Source organism: Liolophura sinensis, chromosome 1, assembly GCF_032854445.1.
Source record: "Liolophura sinensis isolate JHLJ2023 chromosome 1, CUHK_Ljap_v2, whole genome shotgun sequence".
NCBI classification, from domain to species: Eukaryota; Metazoa; Mollusca; class Polyplacophora; order Chitonida; family Chitonidae; genus Liolophura; species Liolophura sinensis.
This window is the reverse complement of record NC_088295.1, coordinates 56,067,185-56,094,199: the sequence shown is the minus strand read 5'-3', so window position 1 is coordinate 56,094,199 and position 27,015 is coordinate 56,067,185. Positions and strand designations below refer to the sequence as shown.

Below are 27,015 nucleotides of genomic sequence, written 5' to 3'. Positions count from 1 at the left end.
CATGTTACCTCTTCTATAGGACCTGACACCCTGTATATACTGTGTAAAAATCTGTGTGGGCTCCTCTCTCTTCTCACCCGTGGCGGCCATTTTGTTTGTTTACAACGAGCGAGTGTATGTTAATATACGGTTATTAACTCAGCTCATTCTTCAGGTTACTAGTTGTTTTAGCATGTTCTGAACTGTTGAAAAATATTCTGGTTGAATTACTAAGTATAATTTTTCACTTTGTTAAGAGCAATTTTTGATGTCTGCAGGGGAATGTTTGAGGACTATTTTTGCGTGATATTTCCCTACGCTCCCAGCACAGTGTTTGGATTCGGGAGTAGTGGGACATTCATCTGTGTTTATGTTTCTTTCCTAAGGTAAATATGAGGTGCTTTGGTCATACTGATCGAAAGAAGTCTTACTACGGTCTGCACTTGACACTGGGTGATGTGGAAGTGGGGAAAGCCATACCCCAAACTGTTCGATCCATTGAGAGATTTTGTCAGTTTTCCTTATTCAGTGTAAATATTTGGTACTTTTAAACTTCAAGAAAAGCGCTATCACATAAGTGCAAAAGTTCTTGTCATAAATGGTACTATAGTTACGGTTTCCTGCATTTTTGTCTGGGAAATTAGTTCTCTAAATCTGGCCGATCGGTTAAGCTTAGGTCACGTGACCATAGGCCTTTGGAGTATAAATAGGGGAGCCTTCCCAGTATTTGCAGATGATACATGGATGATTGGGTATTAAAATACCGTGGTTTAATATGGCAGTTGGTATTCTGAAAGTTGTGTCATCTCCCACCACACTCAATACCAAGCCTAATACATCAGAACACATGTTATTTATGGGCGATACATCAGCGAAAGTGTAGTATATGGCAAATCCACTTTGAGTGCCAACGTCTTTGTGCCAGATTAAAGAAGTATGTGTTCCAGCCAATACTTACCTATGTTAATTGATCTTGTGCTTGATCAATGTGTTGGTTTGGGGTATAACTATGGACACTCCAGCTTATAACTGATTGATGACCTGTATAACTGTGTGGTTGGTGTTTACAATATATATAGTGTCAGGCTGTGTTTACTTTAAGAAAAGAAAACAAAAATGATGCCACTGTCATCGAATGAAAAGTGCGGAAAGTTTGTTGAAGATATAGTCTTCAAAATTTCTCTCCATTTTTTTTTTCATTTTTTTAGTACAAGATGTTTGAAAATATTTTGTATGATATGTATTTGGAATATCTTTGTACATACAGTATTTGCATAATAATATTCTACATACGGATGTGTTGCAAGTCTAATAAATTTATTTGAACATAAATTTATTATTTATATCCAAAGATATGCATTTAATCTCAATTATGATATTTCTTACGAATATATTCAAAATACTAATGATCAAAATCCAAATCGAATACATTTGATAGCTGAAAAGGCCAAATTAAAGTCAAATATATTTTTCATTTCATTGTTACGCAAGGATAATATACACCAAGGGGTGGTCCCAAATAGCCATCACACAAAAGCTATTTTCAAATGTCTTTTCCTCTATAAAGAAAAATCGAAAAACATATTGAAGAACATATTTACAACTAACTTTTCGGACTCTTTCAACAGATCTTTATGTAATTTGTATGTTTTATCCACCTTTGAGGCAGAATGGCATCTTTGATTACAGTTTAACTATAATTTCAGTTTTTGTTTAGCCAAATATCGAACTGGAAGCAGAAGGGAACTTTTAGGTTGATGGATTACATAATGTTTTTCATTATTATTATTATTATTTCATTACACCAAAAGTGAATTATTAAAATTAACCTAAAAGAATGTATGCAGCTCATGTACGTTATGGAAATTATGGGTTTCCCATGGGAAATCCGGTTTTCTCCTCCCATAACTCAGACCGCCTTGATATTAAAATATTCTTGAATACAGCCATACACGGCTATTAAATAAAAAAAATGAACTTCGATATGTTCTATCTTTTAATCTTTTAAAATGCAGGAAACTCCTAGTGTATAGTGAGACAACTCTCAAGCAGAGCATCGGTCATCTCATACACCGACGTTAAAATGAAAGCGAAAGCTGCACTCTTAAACCAGAACAAGGAACAGTTATTTATTAATTATAGGTTCTTGTCTTAATTAAAAGGTTCCCTCCGTTGGTACTTCCGTCCAGAAAAATCGCAATCATCGTACAAGTGACAAATTCTTAAATAAAATAAATATTTCTGCTCGGTTTCTCTCACCATAATGCTGGCCGCCGTCGTATAAGTGAAATATTCCTGAGTACGGTGTAAAAACACCAATCAAATAAATAAATAAACAAGTGTTAAATGATTTTTCCACAAGCCACGTAACCGACAGCATGCTCCTAAAACTTTAATTTTCCGTTTTCCTGGATATCACATTGAGTCACATGTGTAATACTATCGTTAGAAAAATCATGAAAAACCGTAGCCATTCTAACACACAGAGCCACTTCTCAGTCAGGGCGCACTCCTACAGAACTCCTAATGGGAAGAAAACTCAGAAGTATTAGTTAGTACCCAATTGGTCACAAATAGATTTTTGAACTTCAATGTATTTATTTCAATCCAGTAACTGCCACATGGACCTACTTACAAGACAGATATGAAAAAGACATTTTTGTCGAATAACAAAATCAAGAGAGGTGTATAAATATTGAGATATCTACATAATTGAATTTACAGCTGAACAAATATCATGAAAGACTTTGAGTAGATAATGTGCTTTATAATAAAGAAATCGTTCAGCTGTCGTTTAAGGACAAGTAAGAACTTGGGTCAAATATATTAATTTTATTATAACAGTTGTAAAACTCACTGTGAAGCTATTGAGCTGAGGATAAAATATAGATTTAAAGCATGTAAAGCACGGCTTGGTAAATGCATACACATTTGACAATAGAAAGATCAGAACAATTTCATTTATTTATTTATTTCATTGCTGTTTTACGCCGTACTGAAGAATATTTCCCTGAGGAAACTCATAACCACCCGCACGCTGCTGGAAGACCTTCCCACGTACGACCGGATAGCTGAAGTTGAACTCACAGCGACCGCATTGGTGAGAGGCTCCTGGGTCCATGCGCCGCCCTGGATTGCTAACCCCACGGCCACGGAGGCCCGAACAATTTAATTTGCCATGCAAACAGTTATATAACATTAAAAACTTGAGATATTTTCTCCTCGATCCGGAATAGACATTTTAAATGAACCAACCGATCCGTGTTCTTAAGGGAATACGGAATCGATTCTGACTGGTTCCTGTGAGAGATAGGCAAACCCAGGCTATGCCTAGCCTAAGGGGAATTTTTGGCATGGCAGATTATTCTAGCATGGCCACGGCTGCAGGATTTCACCCAGGAAATCTCATTTCCACTGTCAACCAATCAGCTTAGATTCCAAAAGTCTTTAAGTCTTTAAGGGATAAATAATTTACATGACATTTATTATGATAAAATCTGTCTCATCTAGGTGATGAAGTAAATGTCTTTTACAAGTTCCCAATGTGAAACACCATTCACACATTTTGTTTAAATCATAATGAAGTAGTTCATAATCACCATGAGTACGTCGCAATTGCCTTGTAACATCATCAGCATAAGGTAAGCCCTCTGATGTTTTCAGAACAGATAGCAAATCATATATATATATATATATATATATATATATATATATATATATATATATATATATATATATATATGATGGGATGTGTTATCTGGTGTTCCCCAGGGTTCACTACTTGGTCCACTGTTCTTTGTTTTATATACAAAAACAAAGAACAGTGGACCAAGCAGTGAACCCTGGGGAATACCAGATAACACATCTCATCAACAGAAATGTTGACCGTGTATAACAATTTCTTGCATCCCTTTACCGAAACAGGACAAACATCTTGTTCACATGGTCTGAGCTTTAACAGTAGACGAAAGTGTGGAATATATGTCGAACACCTTAAAAAAATCCGTACAGACGGCTTCGTTTTGTTTGGTTTTCTTCACATAAACCACATTACCAGACTTCATGCCAGCTAGAGTTATCTCCCTGATTCCAGACAGATTTTGATACTATATTACTTGGCTCAAATTACACTGAGAGAAGCGAGAGACCCATGTGTTCTGCGCATGCGCGCTGAAGCTCACTTGACAGTGCTCTGGTTTGTTCTGGCTTAGTCCACTGGGTTTTTGAACGTAAGCGCACTATAGTTCGAGCTTGTGTTTGCACCTGTCTGTAGTTTCTCGTAAACGCCAAGGGTGTCATTCTCCTGAGGCTGTTGGGTTTGTGAAGTATGCGTAGTATTACCGTAAATCGGGTCTGGGATTGGAGGTTGAGTATAGGAGTAGTAGTCAGCAGATTGTCGTGATTGAGGGGTCACAGTTTGATTGACAGGTCCGCTTGCTACAGTATCTGAGTTTTGTGCCAATTCCGTGTCGTTGATGTATACGCCAGTCGTTGGATCTCCACTTGGATATTTTTCCGTTTTACTCGGGTTTTGACCTCGCTTCTCAGAGGCTTCCCCCATGGTGTGGACATCAGCGTAGAACGCATCTGTGTCTGACATACTGATGGGGCGCTCATGTACTGGGCGAGAAGTCCCCATGTTGATGTAGACGGCGCTGTTTATTTCACCGTTGTTCGAAGTCACCCTGTCAACAACAGAATTCGCAGCGGCGTGACGCTTTTTCCTATATCTTGAAACACATACACGGTAAAACAGGAGTAACCTGTGGGTGAAAAAACACAAAGCTGATTAAGACGTTCACATTTTAAAGTGGAGACGTTAATAGATCTGTTAAAGCTTCGTCGCACGTGAAAATGATAACGTTAAGGGGATCAATTTATTTTTAGGTTTGGTTTGTGTTAATATAGCGTACAATACATCATAGAATAAAGCGTATAATATCACACAGAAAATAACATGGAATATAAAGTGGATTATAACAAAGAAAATAACAGAACATAACAGAAAAAAACAGAATATTACATATAAATACCAAAGGATGAAACACAGAAAATAACATAGAATATAACATAGAATATAACATAGAATATAACGTGGAATATAACATAGAAATTAACACAGAGTATATCATAGAAAATAACATAGAATATAACACAGAAAACAACGAGTAATATCGCGTGGAATATAACAGAGAATAAAACATACGGTGTCATTGGAACACAGCACCAGCTGAAGTGACTTACCTGCGGCGAAAAACAAAAGCAACTATAGCAATGATGATGATGACAATGACGATGAACACTCCACCAACAATAGCTCCCGTGTCTGAAACAATACAGCATTCTATCACCTTCGTAATTAGTACCGGTATTCCTTATTAGTGTTCATTGACTACTCATTGCCTTCATATCTTTCAAACCAATGACTTTCGAAATATGTTTACAGCTTTTACACGCATAAATCTTTTCGAACTATTACGAATGACATTCAGTACTATTTAGGCAATAAATGTGTCTACAAAGTCATCTGTTCAAAAGTAAAGTCTATCTTGTATCCTCATGTTTTACTCATTACTTTGCACAAGAGTCTTGGGATGGTATGCTAAACAGGTACGAGTAATGAGAAGAAGGAAAGACACAGATGACTAGCTTCAAATGACTATATTACATACAGAAAAGAGGGAATATTAAGCCTTACTGTTTTGGCCTTTATCTGGTAGAGTTGTTGTTGGTCGTGGTGTTGAGGTTGTGATTGTGTTTGTTGTTAGGAGTGCCGTTTTTGTCGTTGTTATTGTTTGTGGAAGTGACGATAATGTTAGCGTGGTTGTTGTTGGTGGTGTTGCTGTTGTTGTGGTTGGTGCTGTTATGGGTGTTGTTGTTGTTGTTGTGGTTGGTGCTGTTATGGGTGTTGTTGTTGTTGTTGTGGTTGGTGCTGTTGTGGTTGTTGTTGTTGTGTTTGTTGTGTTTGTTGTTGGTGGTGTTGTTGTGGTTGTGGTTGTTGCTGTTGTTGTGATTATTGTTGATGATATAGTTTCTGTTGTGTTTGCGTTTGTTTGACCCGACGCCATACCTTCAGAAAGAAATAAAAACTTATTTAAGTAACAATTTCTAACATCGCACAACTTTATTTGTTTATTTACTCATTCATTCATTCATTATTATAGGCCTATGACTATAATAGTTCATTTCACAGGTTTCTGTCTTATTACGTTAAATTTTAGCAAAGTATATCAAATAAAATATAATCATTTCCGGTTCAAATGGTGTCATTTCAATTCAGTGTAATTTTTCCTAGATTTTTGCACTATTAAATCATTTCCATATGAATTTAAAATATTTAAAATCTGAAGTAGTGAGTGATAATGTAATTTGCATATCGGTTTTAATAACGTTTGCAGTCTTTGGCTCTTATTGTACAATCTTTGTACATTATAAAATCTGAAGCCAATTGATCGAGCGCGTTGTTTAGAGGCTCCTGGGTCAATGTGCTGCAATAGCACGCTGACACTAACCCACGGAGGCCCGTTTCCTTGAGAAAATAGATTGTGAACAGTTTCGTCCAGATAAAAGATGGACGTTAAGACGGTGGCGAAGCCGAACCTCGATTATTTTACAAACAGACACAACTGACCAATCGACAGCTACAACTCCAAATTAGCTTTAGCTTAAAAGGAAGCGCGATAAAAAATAACTCTGATCTATCATATTATTCAACAAACATTCCATCGCACAGCTATTGAGCGTGGAGAATTTGAAGAATGTGGTGTAGGAAACTGTAACTGCCGATTATTGAGATTTCCAGTGAAGACAAGTGAATAGAGCTATATTCGAGATGTAATCTCAACGAAGGTAGCAGGGTACATCTCTGTTTAATCACTACAGTTATCTCATCATGTTTGCTCTCTGTCCTACTTAAACAGTACGTCGATGGGTTGCTCAGTTAGATAAGAAACTACATGTACAACGGACTTTCTTTTCCTTTTGTTTCACGTTTTTCCCTATCACAAAAAATGGCATGATATATCATAAATTGTTCGTTCTCAACATGACTTGTCTCGAGCTGACAATTCCTAATAGCACATCCCATAACATATATTATTTGTATATTGAATATTTTGTTAACACACAAGAAAAAAGCGTTGTCAAACCTCCACTAATGTCGCCGACGCACATGTTTTCGAACTAATCATCATAGCAGACAATTATCCTGCATCTGAGATGATCCATAGGTTTTACTATTACAAACTTTCATTGTAAAGAAAGTATAGGCTTATATGCAAAACGGAATAAACTTAGACACAAATATAAATTAGATGAAATTGGAAAATACAGCTATAAACTTCCAAAACGATTAAAAACGTTTTTTCCGCGGTTGCAACGTTTTCTCCACAGTGTATAGGCCTACCTTTCTGCATTGTGTAAACCTTTTCTCCACGGCATGAAACTTTTTTTCCTCGTTGGAAAAGTTTTTTCACCGCGATGTGAGGATTTTGTCTGCGATGGGAAGGTTTTCTCCACGATGGAAGGGTTTTCGCCGTGGAGAAAACCTTCCAACGGGGAGAAAATCTTTTCATCGCGGAGAGCTTTTTTTTTTTCGTAGTGAAAAGGTTTTCCCCGTTGCATAAATCTTTTCACCGCGATGTGAGGATTTTGTCTGCGATGGAAAAGAAATCGCGGAGGAAATATTTCTATTGTTTTTAGAAGTTTACATATTTATTTATCATTTATCAATATTTCCTGACTTGTTTCGGTGTCGGCGTTAATTTGCATTTGCATAGATTTGCTCTTACGGATAAATTTTAATGATAAAACTTATGAATCATTGTAAATAGCTTGTTGTAAATTTCGATTGGCAATAACACGCCTCCCTACTTTACAGACTTGTGTGTACAGTTTGGAAGTGTCAAAAGTGTCACTGTTTATGCACAGCACAACCAACTAACTTCACTTATATGACGAGGGTCAGCATTATGATGGGACGAAACCGGACAGAGCCTAGGGGGAACCCACGACCACCCGTAGGTTGCTGGAGGATATGTAGAGGAAGCCAAATCATAAGCTTTTTTTTTTCTAATATTTTCCACTTTTGCAGTTGGAGTTTGCTAAAGCATCCTTCTTCCCCCCCCCCCCCCCCCAAAAAAAAAAAACCGGGTTAAATTTTTTTTTTACCAAGCCAAATAAAAAAGAGAAAAACTTCCAGAAAAAGGCCTCAGGCCCCGAGATAATAAGCCACTGGGCTACGTTTGGCCTCGTGATTTTGTTCAAACACTCATGTATGTGACACTATCATTGGATGATGAAGACTCAGTTATCTCGAGCCCTGAGATAACCAGCCAATCATTTGACCGCAGCTATCGTGATTTAGAAGAAACCACGAACCAAGTTGTAGTACGATGGACTGATTATCTAGGGGCCCGAGATCTCTTTCTTTTTTTTTTCTTTTTTTCTTTTTTCGTCTGTTCGTCTATAAAAAGAAAAATTCAAACCCGATCTTTTTTTCTTTAAAGCGCATCCCCACCCCCCACAAAAAAAAACCCTACAGCAAAGGTGGAAACAATAAAAAAAACGCACAGTTAAAGAGAAAATACCCCAATGGCACTTTTACGGCTTGAGGTTTAACGTCATATTTAACTATTTTTCGGTCATATGACGACGAAGGAGTTCTTAGAGTGTATGTAATGTGCCTCCTTGTTGCAGGACGGATTTCCATCTCTCTTTATCTACTACTTCTTCACGACATACCGTCAAGTGAGGTAGCTACAACTTCCTCTTTTAAGGTCTTAGGTGTGACCCGACCTAGGATTGGCCCCCGGCTCCGAAGCGGGATCAACTGAGGCATTGGGGCCGGTCATACTTCAGGAGAAAAAGCTTAGATAAGTATTTGTTAGTTTATGGCAGGCGGGCATGTGTGTCACCATCAGAGGGCGTTTTTTTTTCTTTGCTTGCATGAATGCATTCCATGGTGCCTTCTTAGGTTGTACATATACGGTCACTATCCCCAATAGTCCTCGGTTTTAGAACAGGCGATGATAATCACACATAAAAACCATATATAACAGTTTCGAGTTTACATCAGCGGGCATGCGGAGAAAGTAACATGCGTGTTACAAACAAAGGCACATGCTCATTTACGGCTGTGCTCATTTCAATTTTTTAGTTTAGATTTTAAGTTTTCGACTTGAAACGTATGCATGCTCAAGTCTGTATCATGTGTCAATCAGTAACCAAATATACACTCCAAAAATTAATCTGTTTTTATCTGAGTGATGCGAGAGTGCATCCTGCTATTGCAACAGGTTATTCTGTAAAATATAACACATATTTTCTACTAATTCAACATGAAGATTGAGTAAAGATAAATGAAGATAAAGAGGATATTATATTGCATATGACACATCATTATGCTACAATACATTATAAGAATACAGAATACATTCTACCATCACTCAGACAACAGACCTGCTTCTAAAATTAACAGATTATTTTTTTTAGTGTAAAATGATTTGCTCACAAACGCCGTATACTAACAGTATACATGGCGGTACCATCTCTTTTACTACGGTGTGAAATGTTCAGATATGTATTACAGGTATTTAGATGCACACATTCATGTAATTCTGCTCTTTAGATGATCATTCGAAGACGATATCCCTTAATGTGTGACATAATGTTTCGCTGCTATTACATACATAAACCTATGTGCATGTAAAATGCATTTGTTCTTTTGTGTAACTAGTGAAGTTCAGATCAAACTGGCATGGTCCCTGATTTTTCAGTTAAACTTACAAATTGTTCATAACTTTTCGAATACTATCTTTGTATTTAACTGCATGTAGTCTTACAAGTAGAGTGACAAACAGATAGGCCTACTTACCGAGTTGGAGTCCTAAGTGGACGGCCACAGCTAAAATCAAACGGAGATTCCCAAACAGTGCCATGTCCACCATCTGTACTGCACTGGTGGATGCAGTTTATATGCTGTTACTTTCGTCATACCCCGTCAAGGAAGTTGTTATAGAACAGATTAGCCCTGAATACCTTAGCGTACACATAAGATACCTATAAGTTACCTCAACGTACAAAAAAGACAGCTATAAGCTACCTCAACGTATACAGAAGATAGCTATAAGCATACAGACTTTTCCAGTCTTCTACAGGCCTTCCTTTCTGCGCAGAGATATGTATTCATATTCAATACTAGTGTGTAAGGCCGATCACTTCGTGTGAATTTTGCACATTACGCTGTGAATGTCACCATAATGATGTCTACTGGGCGTATACCCAGTGAACCTGTTCGCTATTCACTCATACATTTATACGGCATACATTCTTGTGGAGGGCTTTATAAGAATAAATGTAACTCCATCAATGTAAACATGGCTTCACTTCTTCCTGAATTGTAAAGAATTGTAAACAGCGTCTATATGCTGTATATCGTACACGTAACTGACACATTTCTAAATTCTGTTAAATTTAATTCACACGCCCTGGTGCATGCATGGTTAGCGTGCTAGCGCAGTACAATGACACACGAGCCTCCCACCACTGCGAACCCTGTGAGTTCAAGGCCAGCTCATGCTAGCCTCCTCTTCGGCCGAACTCGCTAAGGTCTGGCTGAAACCTGCGGACGGTTCTCGGTTTACCCCCGCTTCTGCCCAGCTCCCCCCCCCCCCCACCACCCCCAACCACCATATAATGCTGGCCGTCGTCGTCTAAATGGAATATTCTTGAGTACGACGTAAAACTTCGTAATGAAATAAATAAATAAATAAATATCGTCATTGACGTTTAGACTGGAGAGGAAAGCCATTGGCTTGTCAGGTCACATTGCAGCTTTTTAACCTCCTTTATACACATCGTCAGTTTGATCACAAATTCCGCCAATTTGTCACCATTCACGTAGATGAACTTATTTTTTCTTTTTTTGCTTTGTTTAAACAAAAGCAGACATTATAGGCGGTAATAAGTCCAAATTACGATATTCCCAAACGAGATAATATAAGTCGATTATTATAACCATAAAAGAACTCTAACGACGAAACATGTAGAGTGCCTTTTTGTACGAACAAAACGGCATTCGTTGTCCCGTTGATCTATATTGCCTCCATTCAGACCACTAGCGAATGACAAGAAAGAACGAGTGTTCGAATCTTGCTCTTGTTTACTCTCCACCGACCTTACGTCAAGAAGCTTGCCACGCACACCTGAAGATGTATGGTGTAAAGGTACGTCTCATTTGAAGTGGTCAGCCTGAATTATAATCTAGCACCTGAACGATGTGCAAACACCGGGCAATCATTTACATTGTGCGTCTAATTACATGTCTTCATCCGAAGGGAGGTATACAGGAATTCGGTTTTTGTGCTGCCCTGCGTCCTCTGTCCAGGCTGTTGTAACTTACAATACCTCCTAAGTCAATGATACCATTCAGCTTGGTTGAACCTGTACATTTATTATGGGTTTGTTTAGACCTGATTATCACTCAAAACATTAGTCTGTTAATATTAACAGAAAGTGTGTTGCCTGAGTGATGCTAGAACGTGTTATGTTAATGTTATTATGTTAATAGAGTATGTGTGTTATTTTTAACAAAAAAAAAATCTGCTGCAATATCAGAATCCATTCTAGCATCACTCAAACAACAGTTGTTTTTTTTTATGAGAGTGCATTTTGGGGTCTAGGAAACAGAAGTTAATCCTGCAATGTATACTAAGTACATGCTCATTAGCGTGCCTTAGGGGCCTCGCTGGGTGACATGTCTATTACGCATCGACATTCACGCTTTTGACCAATGAGGTCGCAGGTTCGAGTCCAGCTCTTCTTAGTCAGGAGGATTATTACGTACCTGGCTAAGATCTGTGGTTTACTCCGAGCACTCTAGCTGAATTTATCCACCCATAAACGTGACTGCCGTCATATAAACGAAAAAATCTGCAATACGTCGTTAAACACCAATCATTCAATCAATCTATCAGTCTTTTAAAAGTTAAAAATCATCCAAAGGTTACATGGAAATACGATTCACAGATAAAAAAAATATTTATTACAGAAAAGGTCACATCATTTGTCATCAATATGTTATTACAAAAATATATGTAGTTTACATTAACGTATATCACGACGAAATGTTCCGACGCAATAACAACAAAAATATATCTATGTAATATCCTAAATTATAATAAATCATTTTTAAGAATGGACAAATAAGCAATAACCTAATTTACATAATTACAACAATATACATATTCAAATGAATAAAAATTGCTACATTTATAACAAAAATATTCAAACATAAACATTTATTTAGTTTTAAAAACTTTCAACACTATCAAAGAAAACCTTATTATACACAAAATAAGCACGTCTAAATAATGCACAGGTAGTATCACAAATTACGGACATCGAGTGTATGAATGTCACCAACATACTATCACAAAGTAATGCCAAAAAAATGCATGTAAATATTTAGTTATAAAAAATATTATAATTATAAATATATAAATCACCAAAATGTTACTGCATGTCAATATATGTATTTCGTTTTTAAACCTTATCAAATCTTTTTACTGAAGCCGCAAAAGTCATTTTTAGGAATGGGCAACTAAGATCGCAGATGAGCGACTGTGAGTAAGTATGCACCTGTCATAAATTAGCATATTTCATCGATGCAACTGAAAAGTTATTCCATTGTAAAAGGGGACACTCAGGGGTAAATTTCAGCAATGACAAACACTGTCACCAGATGGAAAGTCCTTATAAGATTATAAGAACACATAAGACTGATGTGAAATTCCAGTAAGACGAACTTTGCCATCGCAAGGAATATATTTATAAAGCGAATAATCGAGCGTGAAGTCCAGGTAAGACAAACAATGCCACAGCAAGCAATGTTGTGCTTCAGAGATCAAATCTGGCGTGAAGTTCCGGTGAGGCAAACATAGCCATAGTTTTACAATGTTCTCGTCCACATAAATACTGGCGTGGGGTCTTGGTAAGACAAACATTGTCATCAATGAGCCAAATATTGCCAATATAGGCAATGTTCTGGTCCACAGATTAATACTGGCGTGAAGTCCTGGTAAAATACACATTGTCACCGATAATTCAAATATTGCCACTGAAGGCAATGTTCTGGTCCTTATATTAATACTGGTGTGAAGTCCCAGTAAAACAAACATTGCCAGTGATAAGACAAACATTGCCATTGATACGACATCGCCACTGTATGCAATGTTCTCGTCCAGAGATTAATACTGGCGTGAAGTTTTAGTAAGACACACATTGTTACCGATAAGTCAAATATTGCCACTGATAAGACAAACATTGCCACTGTATGCAATGTTCTCGTCCAGAGATTAATACTGGAGCGAAAATCGGTAAGACAAACATTGTCACTGCGTGCATTGTTTTCATTCCGGTAAGACATACATTGCCACCCGTGAGAAAAACATGGGCACCACATGGAATATCCTCGTCCAGCAAATAAAGCTGGCGTGAAGTTGTGACACGTTAAACCATGTCACTGGTGTGAAAATCCGGTAATAGTCACTCCATGAACAGTCATTGTAGGGCGCATAACGTTAGGTTGAAGCTCTGGTATGAAAAACACTTCCACTGCAAAGTAATAACCATGTATAAAATTTCGGGAGGGAGACTGGGGTTGACTGCACGCATGGTTATATGTTGGACCAATAACACGTCCATGATGATCAAGTACATGTAAGTCATAAATTGTCCTTTTGTGCATTGACCTTGAGACCATGAACACTGAATTGAGTCCGACAAGGCCAGCACTGAGACTGCATGCAATGTTATTTGTCAAGCCAGTCACACATTTACATGATGTTCCTGTAAGGCGAACGTTTGGTCTGCAAAGTATTCAAAGTCCTTGAAAGGTTAAAAGTCAAGGGTTGTAGACCTCATGGTGCAAACATTGGAATTTTACGCAACGACTTATTCATGTTCTAGTCGGGTGATACACACATTGTATAATGTTCCTGGAAGGCAAACATTGTAAATACATGCAATAGATTAGTAAGACGATAAACACTGATAAAAGGGTCCGGTCAGACGAACACTACAGCCGTGTGTACCAAAGTAAGTTCCTGGTCAAGAAGTTACGAAATTGCCCAGTTAAGTCAATGAAGCACCACTATAACATCTTTGAACACTACGTTACAGTGTTTTAAGTGTATATAACCAGTGTAACATTCTGGAAACTAAGCACCATGCTTACGCCCTGGATAGGTAAATAACACCATTGTTAAGTACCCGTTAGACGTATAATATCAATGTAAAGCACTGGTAAGGCACTACTAAACTGTCCTAGTCAGGTAATTAGCACCACCGCTCGGTGATAGTTACGAGTAAAACACCACTGCAAAAAGCCTGGTTAGTATAATTGCACTACTTGCAAAGTGGTGGTCAAGAGTAATACTCTGCTACCAAACCTTATTTAGTTAAACAGCACCATTAACAAATGGTAGCTTGGTGTATAACACCACTACAATGAACTATTCTGGTAAAGGAAAAAAATATTGTTAAATGTTGTTAACACTGCCATAAAGCCCTAGTTAGGTAAATAGCACTACTGAATATTTACTGGTCGGGTGTGCAACACCGCTAATTCAAAAAGTCCTGATTGGGTAAAGAGCATTATGTGCTGGTTGGGTTAATAACATCACCACAAAGTCCTAGTTAGGTAAAATGCAAAGAAAATAAGAAAAACATTATTATGCCTAGTTGGATATAAAGTATGGTTGAATAACACCTCTACAAAATGTTGTTTAGGTCAACAGCTCTAGTGCAAAATGCTGGTTGGTTAAATAACATTACCAAATGTTCTCATTAGGTAAATAACAATAGCTTGTTTGGTGTATAAATCAGGTATAAAATCCTAGACAGGTGAGTAAAAGAATATACTATTTAAACGAACTGGAGGAATATGCAGCATCAGTACAAAATCCTGGTTAGTACAATTATTGTAAAATTTTTGTTGGGTAAATAACACTATAACAATAACAAAGTCCTCGTTAGGCAAATAGCACTATTACAAGTGCAGGCTTGGTGTAAAACGCACATACAAAATCCCAGATAGGCAGAGAACACTTTTGCTAAGTGCTGGTTGGGTGTATAACAATCCCATAAAGTCCTGGTTGGGAAAATAGCACTGTTGGGTGGTTGGGTGAACAATGCCGCTACAAAAGCCGTGGATATGAATACAGTACAACTGCAAAATGGTTGTCTGGTGTATGACACCGCTACAAAAGCCGTGGATAGGAAAATATCATAATTGTAAAGTGGTTGTTGGGTGTTTAATACCGCTACCAAGTCCTTGTTAGTAAAACAGCACTATTACTTAGTGCTGGTTGGGAGCTTAAAACCGTTACAATCTCCCTGTTAGGTAAAACCACCATTGCTACGTGCTGGTTTTGGTATATAACATCACTACAGAGTCCCTGTTAGGTAAAACCACTATTGCTACGTGCTGGTTTTGCTGTATAACATCACTACAAAGTCTCAAAACAGGTGAATACCATTGTTACAAGTGCTGGATACGTGTATAAAACAATTGTTAACTCTTCCTGTATATGTGCTAAAAAGTACATTGTAAAGTTATGTTTAGATGTAGAACATCACTGTAAATACAAAAATTGAAAAATTCAAATTCCAGTTAAAACAGTACACTGGGCAGCAGCTCAAAAATGACACACCTTAAAATCAAATATATCAATAAAGTTATTCCACAAAAATCAATAATTTTTTAACTAATATTTTGTCAAGAGTTGATTGCTTTACTTTTAACATTTTTAACTAATATTCTACTCTAAGTTTAATTCAAGCTAAGGTTTAAAATAATTACTGACGTTACCAAATTCTCAAAATAGAAAATCAAATAAATATTTCGATACCTAATCATAATACAAATAAAATATACAATGTGTTTATCCTAAATGCTCTGCGTGTATGAATTTAATAATTTTGATACACTTTTAGGAAAAATTCTGTTGCAAAGGCATTGTCCACTGGAGAGACCAAAAAAAACAAAAAAGGATAAGAAAAATCTAAAAATCTAAATTTACCTGTTTAGATCTATGCTCTTTCAAGATATGAAAGTTTGTTAATTGCATACCTCCAAACTAATCAGCTTCACAGCTACAGCATCGTGTCAGCCAAGCCCTCGCTCTTCTCCAGCGCTTGATGACAACTCTGATGATGGTCCTTGGTCTGGGATGAAGCGGGGGATCATTCACTCGGTGGACAGGGCTACGCTCTTGGCGGTTGCCGGGAGCTCTGCCTCGAGGGGTGGGTACTGGGTGACGGTAAGCTTGGCGTCGTGCCTCATTTATCTCACATTGTCTGGCAACCCACTCCACATCTCGGATGTCCGGAGTGCTGTCATCATCGAAGATCTCTCTCGGTCTGAAGTGGTCGGGCTGAAACGTTGTCTTGTACCTGTGTACAGGAGAGATCGGGGGAAACACAGGTTGATGAGAATGAGCCGGCGTCTCAGGAATACCCCTGAACCGGGTTAGGTCAGGAACTGCCTCTGATCTCGACACTTTCTTCACATCATCTAAACCTTGGAAATCGTGATCTGCTCCTTGCTGACAGGGGTTAGCTTCCATCGTTTCTTCTCCCTTCCCTTTGACGTTTGTTCTGTGCAAAGCGTAAGGCCTCATGGACGAATTGTCCTTTCCTTTTCCTTTATTCTTGGAAAGCTGGGCGTCTTTATCAGCGCTGACCTTAATACGGTTTGTGTCGGATGTTTCTGAAATCTTCATGCAAGAACTCGGAGGATAGAGATCGCAATGCGGAGGGGAGTAGGTCCGGAGGCCCTTTCGACTGTAGTCCTCGTTTTCATTTAAATCATCTGAGGAACCTGCGAAGGAATAGGAAATGGTAAATTTTACACATAACCTTCAGGCAGCAGAATAAAAGTATTATTTAGTAAAGCTCATGAGAAATACAATTCATCCTAACACGGTGAACATTTGTAATATCTCAGACAAATTGCAATAATCAAGTTTCTGGGACGTTACTTTTCTCTCGTAGTTGACTAATGTATACCACACAACACTAGTTGTGGCCCTAAAAACTAATCCAAATTATGAAAGCAAATGTTGTGAAAATGCATTATACGCAGGTGACCTCTCTTACTGACTTTTGAGTTAAGCTTCCCAATAATCCCAGCTGATAAGCAACACATACTTTCGAATACTAGCATTTCGTAACGCTTTGTGTGACAAATACATAGTAAAATATTGGCTTTTTGTCCTACGGAATGTCTACTGAATAACATGTCTAAATAGAAGCCTTGATAATTTTTTAAAAATTTATCCTGAGCTATTCTAGGTGTGATTCACTTACCCCTGTTGTCAGTTTGGGCTGATGCGTCGACGGTATATCCTACAATGCCAGTTGACTGCCCGTGACCTTGGGTTGTTGAAGGTTGGGCGGCAGACAGAGATTCCTTGGACATCATATTAATGAGCTTTGTCACAGTAGAAGACTGGTTCTTCTGAAGAGCACTGTCATCAACCTGGCTGATGTTTTCAGTTGAGGATAAAGAAGCAGTTTCTTTTGCTGATCTGAACTCTCGTTCGTCCGTCTCCGGAGACCTTATACAATCTGGGATGAAATTAGTGAGGTCAGGCGATGGTGAAGACAACGGACGGCCTTTTCGAGGACTGGTCTTTCGACTTCCAGCTGATGAAAAGTTTGCGATGTTACTGACATATCTCTTTCTGTACCTAGGTGTTGGAGACGTTATTTCCATCAGGATGCGGCTTGCAGCGCTGTCCGATGATGAGGAAGACAAAGACTGTTGTCTTCGACAGCTGGACTGATCAATTGTGGTTGATGCAAGCTTTTCATTTCTGCCTGATGAAGGCTTCTTGTCTGAGTCCGATGGCGGATTTTTACTACTGCCCGATGGAGGCCTCTCTGCTGCTATTGTTTCACTCTTCTCACTTGATTGTTTTTCTCTTCTCTCTGGGGAATACATTTCACTTGTGTGTGACAAAGGTTTTTCATGTTCATCTGATGATGCCTTTTCATATGAGTCTGATAGTGACTCTTCTCTTGAGACAGGTGTTGGTATATCACGTCTGTCCGACATTGGACTTTCACTTAAGTCTGGCGTTGCCTTTTCCTTTGCGTTAGATGTTTCTTTTAGTGACTTTTTATTTCTTCTCAGTTGAACATTTTCTTTGATGGCTGTTGGTGACACCGTATCTCTAGCGGAGCGAAACTGTTCAACGTTTGAACAAGATGCAAGGGGCTTCTTGCCCTCCAAGGTGGGACTTATAGTGTCAGAGGCTGAAGAAGTGGAAGAGGAGGGTCTGCTTTTCACGTGGACGACGATTTTAGCCTGTGCAGACGTGGCCCGAGGAGATTTTAGACCTAAACACTCGAAACATCCTTTGTTCTGAGAGGACAAACGTTTATCTTTGTCCCTGTATCTGCTTTTTGCTGCTTTTTCCTTTGCAAGTTGCCATGATGTTTCACTCATACAATCAAAGCAACCAACGTCGGGCTCGGGAGTTGGCAAACGTCTTCTCGGTGATGTTATTTCCATGAGGATGACGCTTGCATTTTCAGAAGATGAAGAAGACGCAGACGGGACTTTCAATGGCCAGGATACTTCATATTCCCTTGATCGTGGCTTTTCTTTTTCGCTTGTAAACTTCTGAGCTCTAGTTGTTCTGTCTCTTTCGCCCTGTTTTGTCGGTGACATTCTGCATTCAGCTTGTGGCGATGTTTCACTGCTGTAGTCAAAGCCACCACTTTCAGATTTTGGAATGACTAGCCTCGGCTTTCTGTTTGTATCCGTCTTCGATGTTTTATCCATAATGCTGCGACATTCATTTTCAGAGGATGACGACGATTTTAAAGGCCAAGCCCTTCCGCTTGTTCGATGTATTGTGGTCCCCCTTGAGGATATGCCACCTATATTAGTTTTGGACAGTGTGCCTTTTGGTATTCCCCTGTTCTCGATTTGTGAAGATGTCTTCTTCATACAACCAAAATAATTAGTTTCAGGTTGCGGAGTGGAGGAATGCCTCGACTTTCCGCTTTTCATGTGTTTACCTGTTGGTGAGGTTAATTCCATCAGGATTTGGCTTTCGTATTCAGAAGATGACGATGACGCAGATGGAACTCTTAAGGGCAAAGACCTTTCGTTTTCAACTGTTCGATGTTTTTCTGCTCCAGTCGTAGTTTTCTTTGTTGCCAACCCTCTGCCTCTTGCTGGTCGTAAGTTTCTGTTGTCTTTTCCTGGAGTTGTTTTCTTCACAGGGCCAGTGTCACTTTGTGCAGTGAACGAATGCATTGGCGGTCTGCTTTTCCGGGTTTTGGCACTCTCAGCTGGAAACAGTTCGGCTCTTTTTGCACTGGACCTTGCATTCTTTGCTGGTGGTTGTTTTCTGCTATCGCTTCGTGTAGATGTATTTTTCATACAACCAAAGCAATCAGTGTTGGACACTGGCGTAGATGAACGCTTGGGCTTTCTGCGACTTGCATTTTCAGAGGAAGAAGACGACAGCGAAGGGACCCTTAAGGGTTTGCATTCTCCAGTTTTGATGTTTGTTTTCTCTGGAACCTTCCTTGGCTTGGTGGGTGGAGTATTTCTGCATTTCACTGGTGGAAATGTTGGATTCTTACGACCGGAGTGGTCAAGGTCAGAGGAAGTGGAGGCCAAATATCTGTTTTGCGCAGGTTTTGAATTTCTGCGTTTGATGGTTGGAGAATTCAGGTTCTTCACACCAAGAGTTGCATTCTCAGATGACGAAGAAGACAAGGACTGGTCTCGCACAAAACTAGCTTTTCCGCTTTTGACTGGTGGAGCTTTTGCCATCTTGCTTGGGATAGATTTTCCACTTGTGGTTGCAGGGGAAGTTACATTCTTCAAGGCGAGCCTTGCAGTGTCCGACTTCCCGATTTTGCTTGACGCAGCCATACCACTTTTGGGCATACCACTTCTGATCTTTGGGGACTTTTCGCTTTTTGCAGGTGTAAAACTTCCATAGTTCGCAGGTGTAGATCTTCCGATTTTGATTGTTGAGGAAGTAACCTTTTTGGGCATATATTTTCCGCCGTCAGAAGAGGTTGACCACTCGGAAGAATTTTTTGAAGGACTGGGGTTTTCGTCTTTACTTGACGTCAAATTTCCTTTTCTAGCTGTTGAAGATGTTACATTTTGGAGTTTTCCAGCTGCCATATCAGAATCTGAAGATGAAGGTCCAGATGTTCTTGAATTTCCATTTGTTAACTTGTCAATTGGAACAGGTATTTTAGATCGCCAAGTTCCGGCCTGAGTCGTATCCGGTGTCTTTCTCGTTTCCATCGCAAAGCCAGTATTTGGAGAACTGCCCTCATCCGGCTGCCTTTTGGGAATGTTGGACGGTCGTGGTATCTTTGAAGGTGGCCTCTTTCTTTCTTTGTCAGCACCAGTGGGCTTGGCAGGAGTATTATGTTCGCCATCAAGCATAGTAGCTTTGATTTCATCTGAATCGACTCCTGTGCCAGCATCATGTCGTTTGCCTTTTTCTGTTGTTGTTGACATCACTGAGATAGCAACTTGAGACTTGCTGTCGTTTGCTTTAGTATTCTCAATGGTTTTGTCAGATGGTGATTTTACATCATCATAAGATGGAGGATTTCCATCATTTGAGGAGTGAACTTCACTCTCTTCTGGACTATAGGTAGATGTTCCTAAAATAAAATTTTGCAACGGTTTTCAGATGTTTAAGCTCATAATAAATCAACTGGGACCGATTCCACAAAGCCCTTTCCGACTTAAGTCAAATTGTAAAAACTCTGTACAATGCTTAGTTTTTGGTACAGGAAGTTGAAACTTGGACACATTTGTCTTAAGACAACATTGATGAGGGAGGGTAAAATTTCAATTTCTAAAGCTCAAAAAAAAAAAGCTTTCAGATCGTATTTCATATTTTGACTTAAGTCAGAAAATCGGCCCTAGGGTCTCGTAACATTCGTATGTTACCACTTTCAGATTATGTTCGTGCCGTTAGATGCAAGAAATTCTTGCACTCAAAATTATTTTTTATTCGCCATATAGACGACTACAGCACAAGGTGTTAACCAGAGCAGCGGCGATAGTGTTATAATTGTGAAATGGTCACACGCAATCCTGCGTTTTGTCAGTTTACCTCAGTTGGGCTTTTATTCAAATTATCCATGCAGATCTCTTTAACAAGTATTAAAATAATTACCATGACGTTTTCACTGCTTGTGGGCCTTGGTGACAACAGAGAGCTTTAGTCAGAAGTTACAAGTTCAACTTGTAACTTCAAACTAGAATAAGTATAAACTGATTGTAGTTTGAAGTTAGAAGTAACAAACTACAACTTGTAACTTTTAACTAAAGGTCTCTAGACTAATTAGTCGGTGGTTTATACCAAGCACTCCGGTTTCATCTACCCAAAGAAATACCCGCCATAGCGTAAATAAAAAATCGCCTTAAAAGTAACCAAATCAATTCATTTTTACAGAATCAAGTAATTTTCTTTATGAAAACAGTACTTTAATGGGCAGAGTAAATGATTTTTCACCGATAAGAAATTTACACGTTCATAATACATGTATACTCAAATATGCCACTTCATCACCGCTTTGCTAGGGTAGGAAAAATATTTCACAATGCTAATAAAATGCATGTTCAAAGATTTTACGACAAGCCTCTACCAGTTCGTAAAGCAATCTACAGAGGCATAATAAAATTGAAAACATACATAGATGTATAATAACAAAACTCGCATTTTAAGGTGTGCATTCACCATGAAACTGCTCTCTGCATCACAGTATTATTTAATTTGAAATAAAATTTTTTTCCAAAGCTCTCTGGGTTCCCAAAATTTTTCCTGCTTAGACCATTAGAAATATTTTCAAACTTCTTTTAATGGCTACAGTAACAAATGTTATACCATTGTAAAAAAGTCATAATTTCTGAGATTGCTTCTTTTATAGAGTCCGGTGTCCGGAAAAGGTCGGTGATTTACTGCCTTGACATACAAACTTGACTTTCGTCAAATAGGTGAAAAATTCTTCAAAATAACGTCACAGACTACCCTTCAAATCCTCCTGTGCACAAGTGGTATGTTTGACCAATTGTTAACTAATCACACTACGTCCTCACAGCTCTGGTTTTACTCTCGATACTAAAATTCTTTTATTATATTGCATCCCTGTATGAACCAGGGTTCTGCTGGTGGACAAAGCATCCCCGAGGCCTGATCCCTTTGCTTTGTTTTAATGTTATTCATATTGTAAGTTAAATGTGATGACAACACCTCATTATGAGCAATTACAGACCACTGACTTCTAATAAATTGCAGGTAACAACATCATTTACAGGTAGGATAAAACCCTGAGCCAAAGTGACAAAAGGACGTATTTCGCCGGTTACGTGTGACTGCTGCTCTGGTTTTACTCTTTGTGTCGTATGTCTTCTGAAGTTATTTACACAGCATTGTGCACAAAAGCACATCTACATAACTGTATTTACCAGTACTACACATATTGTGTAGTTTGTGTACCAGTGGTACACTATTACATGTATTGTTATAACTAACAATACATAATACCAGTGGTACACTATTACATAATTTACCACTTATACAAGTAATTGTGCATGTCCAAATTTGTAGCTTACACAGTTGGCTTTAGAGAGAATGTATAATAATTGGTCATTCAAAAGTAATTATCTTTTCTGACAGCTGTTAGATCGTTTTCTTAGACTGTTATTGCAATGAGATCTCTTTGGAATTATTAAACTACATTTCTAACCGAAAGACTAATTAGTTAGAGGTTTAGCTTAATTTATTAGATCTCTACATGAAAGGACGTTTAAGATGATCGACATCATCAAAACTCACGATTATAATGGTTGATAATCCCTTCTGTTTTTGAATAATAAATTGTGTCACAAGAATTACTGCATTTCATATTTAACGAAAAACTCTGTTATTATACCATTAAAGACACGAACAGACACGAGCCACAAGCACAAATACACTATAATACTGTATAGTGACAGATTCCCTGATTGATTGATTTATATATTTGATTGCATGGAGATTGACGTCCTGTTCAGGTTTATGAATTGGGGAAACTGGATAGATATGCTTGAAATTTTCACTTCATTATTTAATCTTAAAAATAAAATTCACGTGTTCTTCTACACCACGCTGCACAAACATTCATCAGCATTAGGAATCTACAGAGTATGCAGATTCAGAGGGAGGGGTGGGTTCAAAACTATAATTTCCAATAGCTTTCACCCTATAATTGTCGCTAAAAGTCCAAATTCGAATATACAAAATAGATATTAAGCCCAAGCTTACCTTGTCCAGTTCGGGGTTGACCAACTGCTCTTGGCAGTTTGGTCTCCTTAGATGTCATAATCAGACTTTAGATCTGTATATATCTGTAGGCAGAAAAAAATACGCAAAAAAAAATATACACCGTTGACAAATGAAGATATATATAAAGATGCAGAAAACACCTAAAAAGAAAAAGATTTAAAAAGAAAAAAAAAATAGTTTATACAGTTATACTTTTAACATTATTCAATATTCAATTTTTATTTTTTTAGTTTAATTAAAACTTTGCTAATTGTGCGATAATGTATTTATGATGAACTGTTTTTATTATTTTCATTAATTTATTATTAATTTTTATTTATTGTTTTTTCTTTATTCATTTACATTTATTTATTTACTTGAACAACATGAGCTTAAGTGTAAGCTTAAGGTTAGTGTCCCCAGCCATGCTAAAGAAGGTGTGTTTACAGCACAAATTTCTATAACACAGCGTGAAACAATATTTTTTCCGTGATGGAAATCCCCAGATTTGGTGAAATATATATATATATTCGATTCATAAATTTTAGCTATTTTTGATCCATAAATTTGTTGTTAAAACAAGGAAAGTGCACAGTGGATCAATTGTCTTGCATGGATCCTGCATGAAGTGGCGCTATCCGTGACACAGTACAGATATGATTCAAGTGAATGGGCCTCTACATAATAGATAGTTTACGCTTTCTTGCCGATTAATTTGATACTGAATATGTGAAGTTTAATGCTACTCATCGATGTATGTTGCATATTCAGCCTAACTGGTATAATCTAAATCGTCCGTCAAAATCTGAGACGCAAAACGGCACCTAAATTTGATACGGACCCAAAATGGCGGCCATGTTTTGGGACTCAAAATGGCGCCCACATTAAGACGTTTTATCAGGAGTTCACCATTCTCGTTTATTTATTAATTTAAAGCAAATTACACTGATTCCAATATGCGTGTAAAGGTCAATCATTAACTGACTAAAGTAATGCAAGACATATTTAGTCTCACATCTATATGTCAGTAAGGGCCTGTGTGTGTAAAATCCGACAAATCCAACATCTTTTGAACTGAAGTTTCCCTTACTTAAGTAATAAATGATAGTCATGCTGCATCTTCTAATACCATTGCTTATCGATGCCATAAACCTCACTGCCGTCGTATAAGTAAAATATATTTAAAACTGTGTTAAATCAATGAATGAGATACAAAAAGGCCTCTTTTATTTATTCTTAATTGAATCATCTAACTCCCACTGATTCACACATGTAATTTTGTGTTTAAAATCTACCCAGCATTAGGCCTACGTCTTCTGTGATTCCTATTGATCAACGGATACCAGATATATACTGATTTATACGTGTCACCATGCATGAACGCCTTAAGTTAACGCAATATGACTCGTTGATTGCATCCTATAAAATGTCCATGTACTCATTAGTCCGAGTCATGTCGATCACATAGAAGTCAACTAGTTCAAGCAATTGTCACAGTTTAAAACTTAAATTTATCCCTAATTATGACACAAAAAGACCAAAACATATACATAGGTAGATGATTCCAGACTTCAATAGCTATTTTACCAAGTGTTGTGTAAAATTTTACTTACCTTCTGTATATAATCGCTGTTCAAACAGTCAAATCTGTAAGACTTCAGCATCAGAAATACCTGAAAGGCTGTGCAGCTTTCTTGGTATGTGATTGTGACGTCATCAATTAAAGTGGGGTCGAAGGTCGTATGCAAGTTTGATGAACGTCAAATGTCACGTCATAATGGGATGACGCTGTGCTAGATTGTCTGATCCCCCATATGTCACCATGCGTGTCTACGAAGATGACAAATGAAACTTTCCTGGTACACTGATCAAAAATACATTTTTTATTTATCCCTTTTTAAAGCAGAAAAAAAGCACAAGAAAAAAAAATACATGTTTTTTTTTTTATACATGTACTTATTTTATGATAGAAAATTATTGGCGCGCCATTGGTCGAGGGCGGGTCACGTGCAATATATAAACCAGACTGCACTTGTCGGACCCTACGTGGCAATATCAATCTTGGCTGCATTTAAGCAAGGGTTTTAAAGAATGAAAAAGACCTTATTTTTATCCCAACTGGATAACTGCTGTGACAATGCCAGCACTTCCAGTTCTACTGTACATCATACCAGTGGCGAAAACAGGAGCGAAAAGCTTCATAAAGAGTCTTTGACATCCACAGCCGAGGTCATACTGACAGTGACAACCCCAGCAGTGTTAAATTCGGCAAATTAATCTTATCTTTAGACATTAAGATCAGCGACATGTAACAAGACCTACAAAACTACTCATTCGTATTCCACGAATCTACCATCCCTAATTTAAACACCCACTATAAACTGAGGCTACAAACCGAGTTTAAACAGTTTGCATCCGTCGCCTGCTACAAAAGTTGACCTACATATCACGTCATTGGGACGACGTCAGTGGTACGTCACTGTGGCATGTTGCCTCAAATTTCATAGATTTTTTTTCTCCCCTCATGCATATACATTAGTGAAAGCTTCGTGGATGTAAAGATAACTTGCGGCTTAATAAAGGCTGATTGCGAGAGGCACACTAAGACTGATTAATATTAACATGTCGGAAATTCCACATTTATCAGTGACTGATCTGCAAGATTGCTTCTTAGTTTTCTCGGTCTTCACCATCGCTTCCAAATTATTTTTACTTTTTATTTTTCTCTGTCATTTCGCGACGGCATCTCCTTGTGACCTTATGTAGGCCAGTGACATTTTAACTTCTAGTGCTGCCTCCCTGGAACACCAATTCCACCGGTTAAAAGTGAACTGGAATATTTCAGTAAAATGAGATATATCTCGGAACAATAGATACTTTGGATTTCAGTTCTTCGGAAATATGGACAGTGGTACACTGTGATAAAAGGGGATAACCCTAACGGGAATAGGAACAGAAGAAAGCCGTTGCCACGTTGGGTCGCTAATGTTTCTTTTATCTAGTGCAGCTTCACTAAGACGACTTGCCCAAGGCAAGCAAATTGCCCCCAACCATCATACTGATACGCGTCGACAAGTCCTTGTACTATCCCCTTCATGCTGATCGCCAAGCAATGAAGCTACAGCTTCCTCTGTTAAGGTTTTAGGTATGACCCGACCCAGGATTGACCTTGGATCTACCGACTCCCGAAGCGGACGCTCTACAAACTGTGCTACAGGGGATGTTAAATGGCCAATTAGAATTCTTGACATACATGTAGATGATAAATTTATATAGAAAACAAAATGTTAGTCTTCTTCTAGGCAATGATAATGCAGGTGCAAAGCAAAACATTTACTATCTAAGTAAAGACCAAATTTAAACGTTTCATTTATACATCGATCAAATGGTATACACCCAGAAATATCACATTTGCTTTTATTCTTGATGTTTCCTCAGGGGCTCTGTCCGGTTTCCTCCCACCGTTACTGGGTGGACGTCGTATAAGTGAAATATTCTTGAATACGGCTTAACAGACAAATGAAATAAATAAATATATATATATATATATATATATATATATATATATATATATATATATATATATATATATATATATATATTCTGTCATGATCACGATATTTCCCCTTTGCGGTTGTTAAAATTCTCTGTGTAATAAAACGGACAAATG

General features: G+C 38.0%; 2 protein-coding genes across 2 annotated transcripts; both read right to left on the bottom strand.

Moving 5' to 3' along the window:
• Positions 1-3,870: 3,870 nt before the first annotated feature.
• Positions 3,871-9,971, bottom strand: LOC135461977 (uncharacterized). Its single transcript, XM_064739287.1, has 3 exons — positions 9,854-9,971; positions 5,224-5,305; positions 3,871-4,742 (listed from the first exon to the last, which is right to left on the bottom strand). Exons 1-3 carry the CDS (start codon positions 9,924-9,926, stop codon positions 4,187-4,189), a joined length of 711 nt encoding a protein of 236 aa, XP_064595357.1. The 5' UTR covers positions 9,927-9,971; the 3' UTR covers positions 3,871-4,186.
• Positions 9,972-15,940: 5,969 nt separating this feature from the next.
• On the bottom strand, positions 15,941-25,019 carry LOC135482033 (mucin-5AC-like). Its single transcript, XM_064761855.1, has 4 exons — positions 24,959-25,019; positions 23,346-23,428; positions 17,350-20,694; positions 15,941-16,861 (listed from the first exon to the last, which is right to left on the bottom strand). The coding sequence occupies exons 2-4, from the start codon at positions 23,401-23,403 to the stop codon at positions 16,119-16,121; spliced, it is 4,146 nt and encodes a 1,381-aa protein (XP_064617925.1). The 5' UTR covers positions 23,404-23,428; positions 24,959-25,019; the 3' UTR covers positions 15,941-16,118.
• Between the last annotated feature and the right edge of the window lie 1,996 nt (positions 25,020-27,015).

Bases quoted from the DNA above. Each gene is read 5' to 3' on its own strand.
- LOC135482033 (XM_064761855.1), bottom strand. From the start codon at position 23,403: ATGACATCTAAGGAGACCAAACTGCCAAGAGCAGTTGGTCAACCCCGA. The intron at 20,695-23,345 runs GTAAGCTTGGGC...ATTTTATTTTAG, and splicing joins TCAACCCCGAACTGGACAAG to GAACATCTACCTATAGTCCA. The intron at 16,862-17,349 runs GTAAGTGAATCA...ATTCCTTCGCAG, and splicing joins AGCCCAAACTGACAACAGGG to GTTCCTCAGATGATTTAAAT.
- LOC135461977 (XM_064739287.1), bottom strand. From the start codon at position 9,926: ATGGTGGACATGGCACTGTTTGGGAATCTCCGTTTGATTTTAGCTGTG. The intron at 5,306-9,853 runs GTAAGTAGGCCT...GTATTGTTTCAG, and splicing joins CCACTTAGGACTCCAACTCG to ACACGGGAGCTATTGTTGGT. The intron at 4,743-5,223 runs GTAAGTCACTTC...TTTCACCCACAG, and splicing joins GCTTTTGTTTTTCGCCGCAG to GTTACTCCTGTTTTACCGTG.